The sequence below is a fragment of the Brienomyrus brachyistius genome, chromosome 10 (genome assembly GCF_023856365.1).
Source record: "Brienomyrus brachyistius isolate T26 chromosome 10, BBRACH_0.4, whole genome shotgun sequence".
In the NCBI taxonomy this organism is placed as follows: Eukaryota; Metazoa; Chordata; class Actinopteri; order Osteoglossiformes; family Mormyridae; genus Brienomyrus; species Brienomyrus brachyistius.
In genome coordinates, this window is record NC_064542.1 from 3,251,756 (window position 1) to 3,261,009 (window position 9,254).

At 45.6% G+C, this 9,254-nt stretch overlaps 1 protein-coding gene across 48 annotated transcripts in view; it reads left to right on the top strand.

The window, feature by feature from the left end:
- Positions 1-7,147, top strand: part of LOC125750548 (protocadherin gamma-C5-like) — a 221,901-nt gene extending 214,754 nt beyond the window's left edge. For 30 of the 48 annotated variants that reach the window (XM_049028520.1, XM_049028523.1, XM_049028525.1 and 27 more), the window contains 4 exons: positions 362-420; positions 1,198-1,251; positions 3,157-3,254; positions 5,014-7,147. In XM_049028520.1, coding sequence (XP_048884477.1) covers positions 362-420; positions 1,198-1,251; positions 3,157-3,254; positions 5,014-5,279 — 477 coding nt within the window. In that variant the 3' untranslated portion in view covers positions 5,280-7,147. The remainder of the gene's footprint in view (positions 1-361; positions 421-1,197; positions 1,252-3,156; positions 3,255-5,013) is intronic. The other 18 variants (XM_049028544.1, XM_049028546.1, XM_049028548.1 and 15 more) reach the window with 1 other exon arrangement.
- The last annotated feature ends 2,107 nt before the right edge of the window (positions 7,148-9,254 follow it).

The following is a 9,254-nucleotide window of genomic DNA, read 5'->3' on the forward strand; positions in this document are numbered from 1 at the left end:
TCTTCTCATCACCGCCAAAGTCTTTCTGTGTTTATGACATCGAATGAGCTGATTGTGTTTGTGGTGGTTCGATGACTTTTTATTGCCAGTGTGGCGGCTCTGCAGTCCAGTGAGGTCACCGCCAAGTCACTGCAAAGCCGGCCTTGCTGTGTCTGTTCGTGGCCAGCAGTCTTACTTCTGCGTGTGTGTGTGTCATACAGAGAAGCTGGAGGACCACTGGATTGGGCCAGTTCCAGCCACCCAAATGCCTCTACACTGGGTTTCAGTAGCTCCTCTCAGAGCTATTCAAAACCAGACCTATAACAATATGAGTTTTTACTTTTGTTACAATATTAAAAGGCTCTTTCATTTATTTTTGCAGCAAAAGCCCCCCAACACTGACTGGAGGTTCTCCCAGAACCAGCGACCTGGACCTAGTGGGTGAGTGACTTAGAAATAACATGTTTGTATTATGAAATCTTCAGCACAGCCATTTATCTGAGGCAACTTCCCTGTTTTTTTCCTTGATATTCTCCTCAGATGATGTACTTTTATGTGGGTGCCACAGCAGACCTTTGTTCTAAAATAAGCTTGGGTGGTATCCAGGTAATGCAATATACCGTGGTATTTTGGGTATCCCGCAGTATATTGGGTATACTATGGTATTTTGAAATATTGCCGGGGTGGAGGTTGATGTGGGAGAGGCAAAGGAATTTATCGCCAAAAATTCAAAATATGCTTTCGAAAATACTGCAAAAATTCCTTATACCATGGTATACTCTTCCGAAGGTATAGTATGAAAAATTAGGTGCCACCCAAGCTGACTCCTAAACCTTCTGCAAGTCATGCATCACCCCCTAAAATGGTTATGCTGTGTAACAAGCTGTTGCAGACATAGGAGTCTCTTCAAGCCAGCGTCACTGTGCTGGTCAGAGTCCAGTTCTGTGTTAATTCCCCTCATTCCAATGGAAATTCAAAGAAGTATTTTTGGCAGTGTCAACAGCCTCCAGGGAGTCCTGAAATATGTCACGCTGGGGGAAATGCGGCCTATGGATTTTTAGTGAAGGGCCGAAAGCGACCAGCACTGACATTATTCAGAGCCCTACTGTTAGCCTGCTGCTGTAGTGTCCACGATATGAAGCTAACTTGAGTGAAGATAATTGTTTATCACTCTGGTGCATGACTCTAACTGAAGACGACTGGATGCCCATTTTGCAGTTGTTCCAAACTAGAATCCGCAGAGCTGAGATGGACATCAAATAAGAGAACCAGGTACAGATGTGTTTGGTAGTTGCCTTCATGAAGCGCTACGCCAGAGCGATGTGCAGCTGCGCTTGTTCTCCTTGGATCTGTGTAGCACGCTGTCAGTAAATCTGCGCTGTGCCTTTGTGTTCAGTAGGCGGTGTTAGGGTAGATGCTCATCGCTGTTACTGTTACATGTGATGCCGCAGTGCTCTTCATAATTAATGAGTGTGCTTTTTTTTTATGAATGTGCTGCCATTCTGTTTGTCTCACAATGGTGGTTTTGTTTACCAGATAAAATGCTTAATGTTAAACACTGAAACACTGAGAAGGGAATTTGACCACAGATATTTATGAGATAAACCTTATTGATCCCAGGGGGGAAATGATTGTGCATGCAGTAGTGAAGTATGTAAAGTACAAAGATGCTAATGCACTGTACAAATCCAAGACAAAGTGCAAAGACAGGTAAAAGGTGAAAATTAAATACACAGCACACAAGTGAAATACTAACAGATGGTTTATGTGCAATTTAAAACAAGTTGTGTTTTCGTGACGTGGTATGGCGCAGTGTGGGGGCACATTGGGAAGGGAAGACGTTTTCATCTGATATATTTATCTGACGTGCTCAGATTTCACAATTTTGAGAAATGTAAGTATTTCTCTAGATGCTTAATGATTGGTGAGCAAGTTTTATGAGCGATGGCCTTTTTAATCTAACACACGTAATGCTAGCTGTGATTTTTCACAAACACGCTCTGTCTGTGAGATCACTGTGTGGATTTCAGGATTTTAGCCAAGGACAAGGTCTTATAGTTGGTAAGTGTAGTGATTTCCCATAAAATGGCGGAGGGTTTATTTTATTTTAAGCTAAAAATGTAATTTTTTCCTGTTCAGTCACTGTGGGCAAGTGGGAGGAGGATTCTGCTATCGCTGCGAATTGCCGTACAGCAGCCTGTGCTGTGGACTGCTGATATGCAGTCCAGTAAGGTGCAGAAATCACCAAAAACAATTGGGCCTCCAGCCCATTGATAATTCTTCACGACATTCGCTCCTACATTGACAGTGACTGCCAGACTTATGGAGTTTGTCGAGGTTCCTATGTGTCGATGTAGTTTGGAAACCTATGTTTATTCGGCAGACAAAGAGAGCTGGAACCTTGCTCTAGTGGAACTTTCCAGACACTTTGCTCGGGGCTCTAGCAGGAAGGAAACCACATCAGAACAACTAGGGAGCAAGGACCTTTCTGTGTGTGTGTAGGAAAGATGCAGGGGTTGGGAGACACATATTGATACTTCTCATTCACAAAGGACGAGAAGATAATGTTGTCCGTTTGGCGATGTGTGCTCTTCCTATTGGGAGACGCGGCACACAGGAAGAACCTATTCAGATGTGGGTCACGATTTTATCCTTGTAAAATGTTTCCAGTGAGACATTCCCGGCTCATATGGGCTCATGTTATCTAATTGTTGTAGATGAAGGCGGGGGTGCAGCTTGTAACCGCGGTAACACAAAGGACATGTGCACACCATGCCTGGCGAGCTGTTTTATCTGCAGCTGCTGGGGCTGGTGTCGGGTTGCTCTGATTTAATGCCCGGCCAGCCTGCACTGTGCTGGGCGGAGCCGCTGCCCATACCATCATGGGGCCGAGGGGTTGGGCCGTGGTTATTATTACCCGACATTACACTGGTTGTGCAGAACACACCTGTGCCGTCCACAGCTGTCATGGTTAAAGGAAATGATGTGTGCGTTTCCCATCGTTCTGCTATCACCCCCGCTGCTCTGCTGCTAGGCCTCATTTCCTGTCTCTAACCCCCCCCCCCCCCCCCCCCCCCCGCACGGCCGAAACAAAATGGCTGCTGCTTCACAGCAAATGGGAGCCCCTGACTGTTCTCTGTACAACTCACTGACGTCCTGGCGCTCGTGTTCCCACAGAGCTGGCGTTCCACCTGAAGGGGCCGTGGGAACCGGACCCTGGCCCAACCCGCCCACCGAGGCTGAGCAACTCCAGGCTCTCATGGCTGCTGCCAACGGTACGATTCAGTCCTCCTCTCTGCATGTCTCTGCATCTCCTTGATGAAGCCTGGTCCTGGTGCCACTTTCTGTAGCAGAACCAAGCAGTTCCTGGTTAATTGGACATGGTTGTTCTCATTAGGAAGTGTATCTTAATTTTAACATGGAACTAGAATGTCCTCTACTCTCTCGTTCAAACATCTGCCAGAACCTATGCTAGCTTGCTTCGGGGGGGGCACACCATGGCAGTCTGACCCCCCCACCACGTCAAGAGGTGTCTTTGCCATCACACTCCAAGCAAAAATCTTATGTTTTGGTTTTCCAAAAAAAAATTGCTACTGTTCCAGAGGCACTATGTGCAAGTGGGTTTGGCAAAAAAAAGAGCGGATTGTTTTCCACTGTTAATGGGCTGGGAGTGAAGTGCAGAGCAAGGCGAGCGAGTGAAAGCAGCTCGGGGCCTCGCTGCTGTGGACGGAGCCTGCTAATGAAGCGCTTTCGATGCACAGGGGACTCTTTGTTCCCGGTTCACAGCCACGGCTCATTGATAAAAGCACATCGTCGCTCCGCCACTGCGGTGGCTTCTGAGCGAGGTGCCCGGGGAAAGCAGCCCCTCCGTGCTCCGGCCAGCCTCCTGTCGGGTAGCGTTACGGGACAAAAGGGCCCCCCATTGATGCTTCCTCTCATAAGTGCATCACAGCCTGGGGCATGGATACAGGAGCGAAGAAAAAGAGGTTTTCACACCTCTGCCCCAGGTTTCCGGAATATACCTTTAGCTGACCTGGGAAGTCTTGCAGTGAATGAATTCAAGCATGAGTATAATTTTAATAATTATTTTACTGCTTAGCTTCCTCCCCCCATAAGTTCTAGTTGTTTAGCTGTATATTTTAAGCTTAGGAGCTAGCCCAAGAACAAGCTTCTGGCCCACCAGTTGTCAGACTAGCAACACTGTCTGTGCTCATCCCAGCTACAGGCAAAACAGCTGCTGAATGGAATAACCCTCCCAGTGAAACCTGATTACAACATGGTGTGTCATGGATGTGGCTTGTTGAAGGGACTCGGAGCGAGAGTGGGACAGCATAGAACAGTGTGTAATCATAGGGTGGTGTGGCTCTGCGGGTTAAGACTCTGTGCCAGTCATTGGAAGGTCATGGGTTCAAGTCCCATAGCTAGCAGAGTGATTTCACCATTTGGCACTTGAGCAAGGCCCTTAACTCCAATTTTGCTTCAGGGATTCTGACCCTGCTCTCTGTATGCTGTTTTGGACAAGATCGTCTAATAAATGTAAATGCATGCAATGAGCAGCACATAAACACTGTGAGTTCCCAGCAGTGCAGCCGTCTCAGAAATATGCACTCATGCACACATTCTCAAATTCCACTGCTCGTTGCCAGTGGGATCACGCTCACTGTTTCCACAATTTTTCTTTTTTTTTTTGGTCCCCTTTTCTTCTTTTGAAACTTCCTCCATTTTAGCCTTGACTGACGGAACAAATCGCACCCTCTGTTGCGACACACGGGGCTTTCAGCAAGGGGTGTGGGGAGCGGCTTGGACCCCATAATTATGCATGTGGTCATTACAGGTTTAATTTATTTAACCAACACTTTTTACATTTTTTAGAAAATGGGTCTAGCCGGTCCCTGGAACAATTCAGGGCCCACCTGATAAATCACATTGCAAACTGTGGGTTTTGAACCAGTGACCTTCTGATCATGCGCACAGTGTCTCATACCATACCCACATACACTGAGCCACTGACAATGTATTTCCCACCTTTTCTAGAGGTGAGTGAGGCCACTGCCACTCTGGGACCCGGGACCATGGGCCTAAGCACCCGCTACAGCCCCCAGTTCACCCTGCAGCACGTGCCCGACTACCGTCAGAATGTCTACATCCCAGGAAGCACCGCGACCCTGACGGCCAACCCCCAGCAGCAGGCCCTGCCTCCGCCCCAGGCCCAGGCTCCGCCCCCGACCCAGGCCGAGCCCCCCAAGGCTGCCCAGACGCCTGCCAGCAAGAAGAAGTCTGCCAAGAAAGAAAAGAAGTGAGGGGTGGCAGAGATGAGCTTCAAGCGAGGGGCGGATGTCCGCGTGTGAGGACACCCGGTTTCATTCTTTTTTTGGCTGATTTTTATTCGTTGTTAGGTCTGTGTTGCAGAGTGATGTAGTGAGCTTTCACATTTCTGGACTCATTTCTGCTTCCTTTTTTTAAACTCACGAGCTAACCTGTAATGTGCATATATCCTACTATATGAATATAACATGATTTTCTTTTAATGCTGGTTTAAAATGGGGAGGGATTAGGGCATTGAAGGCAACATTAAATCCAGAGGGATTTTTATGAGGTAAAGTTCAAATGATAATTGAACAGGGATGTGATCTCTTTGCCCTGTGACTCAGTATTAACAATGAAAGTTTTTTTTTTTTTTTTTTTTTTTTTTTTTAAACCTATCGAGAGTGACGCTGACATTTCCATTTTTCACGAGGTGCACAGTAGATGCTTTTCATGGTGGAAAGAGCGAGCGACGTTTCGGATTAGATGACTCTTAGAACAGGCAGATACGATGATATGTATCTGCAGACTGAGAACCACAGAAGCTAAACTATGCATCGCAGGTGGGGGAAATGGATTTTAATTGGTTGGAGGTTCTTGCCAGCAATCAAAAAAAATTTGCATTAATACATAACAAAAAAATGCAAATGTCTTGTTAACTTGGAGAAGAGTTTTGGCTTTAAGATTTTTTTTTTTTATGTCCTATTGCATCGAGAGGAACGTGGAGCAGTTTCAGTGCTGGTGGATCATCCTGTCGCTCTGCGTGAGGGGTGTGTGTGCGGGGCTTCCGCTGCTCACCTCGCTGAACGCGTTAGCCGCTTTGCATGCCAGTCTGCTGCATGCTGCAGATCTGACTGCACGCATCCCTAACATGAGCCCGAGCTGCTCCGGGGCAGCGAGCTGAATGCATGTAGCCGAGCACCCGGCAACTGGAACACACATCACACGCACCAGTGGGCAGCACTGGTGTAGCTGGGAGCTGGTCTGCTGTAGGTTAAGTATAGCATAGCGCTAGCTAGCATAGAGCTAAGGGACACTGGACCTAGCATAATTATAGAACTGTACAATGTTTAATTAGGACTCAGGATGGGTTTTGGAGCCAAGGCTGTTGGGAAAGTCTGCGTGGGACCACCAGCCCACACCTAAGCAGATACTGGGCCTCGTCTTGGCCCAGAAACCCTGCATTGGGCCAAAAGACCCGGTCGCCTCCGTCCACCTGATCAATGACAGAACTGAGGCCTCTCCTCCACACCATTCCGAGTATGTAACCATTTCCCCCCATTCCATCATTGTGCCCCCCCAATGTAAATATTACCATTTCTTTTCAGAGCCAGATGTCTGTATGAATCACATTTAATAATTCGATGTTTAAAAATGAGAGCCCTTTTCAGTGTGGCTTACTACTGGAATGTGTTACGTTTTTAATTTAGAAAACGGAAAAAAAACGGAGACGTTCTTCGATCTAAGTGTAGTCATGTAGTAACTAAGCACCCAGAGGACTGATTAACCCCCCCAGTGTAAATAAGAAAAATATAGAGTAGAAACCTGTGACTTGTGTTTTCTCAATTTTAACTAAGATTTAAAAAACAACAAAAAAAAACGCATTTGTATCCATATGAAACCTATTTCTGTGTTTGTGATTTCTCTTTTTGTGTTTGTCCTGCTGGAATGCCACTATCATAGACATAAATATATAGATGTGCGTGTGCTGATAAGCTTGTCCATACTCTACAGAAATATCTTTCTATAAAATGCTTAGATCAGCGCTCCTGTGTTACACTTATTTTATATGCTAATATTTATGTTGCCGTTCTACTTTTTCTTGAACACTGACATTTCAAATAAAAGGTTCCTCTGAAATGTTCCTCCTCGTCGGTCTGCTTCATTAACCTCTGATGTCTAGCTTTTCTCTCTCTGTGATTTAAGAGAATCATGAAATGCCAGTCGTCTTCACCAGTGGCCAATCGTGCAGAATATCTACGTAGAAATAATAAAATGCAAAAAATAAAACAGTCTGGTTACAATTACTGATAGTCTTGAAAGTATTTGATCAATAGGGTTACGATGACAAACAATTTATGTGAGCCAAGAAGATCTCCTGTCGTGTCCTACAGTCATAAAGGAACACAGCAGACCTTTGTTAGTCATCAATGCCATTCGCAAAAGGGTTTTCCAGCCAGACGTCAGCAAGGGAGCAACCAAGTGCACAGAATGACAGGACAGCTGGCTGGTGTGTCTGAGTGAGAAACAACACAAAAAGGAAGACATTTAAAGGAAACCGGAGCAAAGGGGGCCCTCAATAAGCCCCCACACATTTATTGGCTACCGATTCGTGTCCCACATCACGCTTTACCACAGACACCAATGACATGAATTTGGAGGCGCAAGAAAAGCTCAGAAAGAGGAGTGAATGTAGTGAATGTACAGAGCCTGCTAGGAGTGCAGGCAAGTGCTCTGGGGGCTGAAGGTTACTCTCAGTCTGAGCAGATAGGAAGATTTCACGAGTACCGCAGTTACAGTACGTTGAGTGTTTGAGTGCTAGTTTTATAGCAGAGACCCTTTTACACATTTTAGTTCTTTTCTGAGGCACAATTGGCAGACCCTCGCGTACATTTTGTCAAAGGGGAGAGAACCACAACTTTTCTTAAATATGGGTGAAAGTCACAGCAAAGCTGCAATTATGCCAAGAGCTAAGATGAGACGGCGGGCTTGAAGGTCACACCCGTCTGGTTCGATCAGTGCTGCCATCTGCTATCGGCTCGCAAACCCACTCTGCCTCAAAAACAGGGCTGACATGTGCTCCGTAGCTAAAGCTAAAGCTCAAGACTACAGAGAACACTAATTAGCAAGACATTAATTAGCAAGAACAATCTGGAAGGTCAAAAAGCATTATGGACATCGGGAACGGAAATACTGTTCGTTCATTATGGGATGCAGTCCCTCCTGAGTGCACCCCCCCTCTCGTTCAAGGTGGCCTATTTTGTACATGGTTCAACATTTCTCTGACAGAAAAAGAGAAATGGGGCAGCAGATTCATGTGGTGCAGAGCCAGAACTGACAGGAATCAGGTCACAAAGCCCTGTTCTGCTAAATGCTGATTTTAGGCCTGAAAGGCACTGAACACCTGGCTAAAGCACACGAACTACAAGCCACAGTTAGTTAAAATGCGGAACTCCGCTGAGGATTAGAGTAGGCCTTCAAAGGTGTCGGGACTGTCCTGGTTTCCAGGCTTTTATCAGGTCCTGTAGGGAAACATAAGCTGCGGGTGTTTAAATATGGCCTGTCAGATCATAGGCACCCAGCGACTGGGATTAGTGAAGCAGGAGGGATTCACTGCCTTTCACACCTGAGCTTCAGAGTGCATGGCAGCATCAGTATTTTTTCATTCCAGTTCATACTAGTAAAAGTCTGATTCTAGACTGAAATAAAGGTTCTGGACTGATCTTTGAAATATTGTTCTCTTGCAAAAGTGAAATCTTTGCATATAAATGTGTCAGTAATGTCTGGGTTCTGTTCCCTTACAGTGGGATAGTGCACATAGGCAATATTTTCACATCACAGTTTTACCGATAAGTTTACCGGAATCATATTTCCTCTCTCCATTTCCCTATAAACAGATGAGTGTACAGCAAGGCAGGTTTTCTTCCAGTACTCTGAAAAAGCAGTATTAGGCAATATTAACTCCTCTCAAAATACCTTTTTTTCATTTAATGTTCCAGGTGGATTTCTGACTCTGGGTTTGAGGGGAATTCAGGAGAGCCATAAAATCATAGTTGGCAAAGTAAGAAAACTTCCTGAGGAACTATTATCACAGGCTATTAATGTCCAGTCTTGTCAGAAGAAAACTGAAGAGGGCCTTTCGGCGAGCAAATTTAATTCAAACAACAGCTCTATAACAGAAACATAGCTTGGCTCAATGTAAAATTTCTGTAGTTAATGGAAATGAATTTTATTTATTATCATGTTATGTA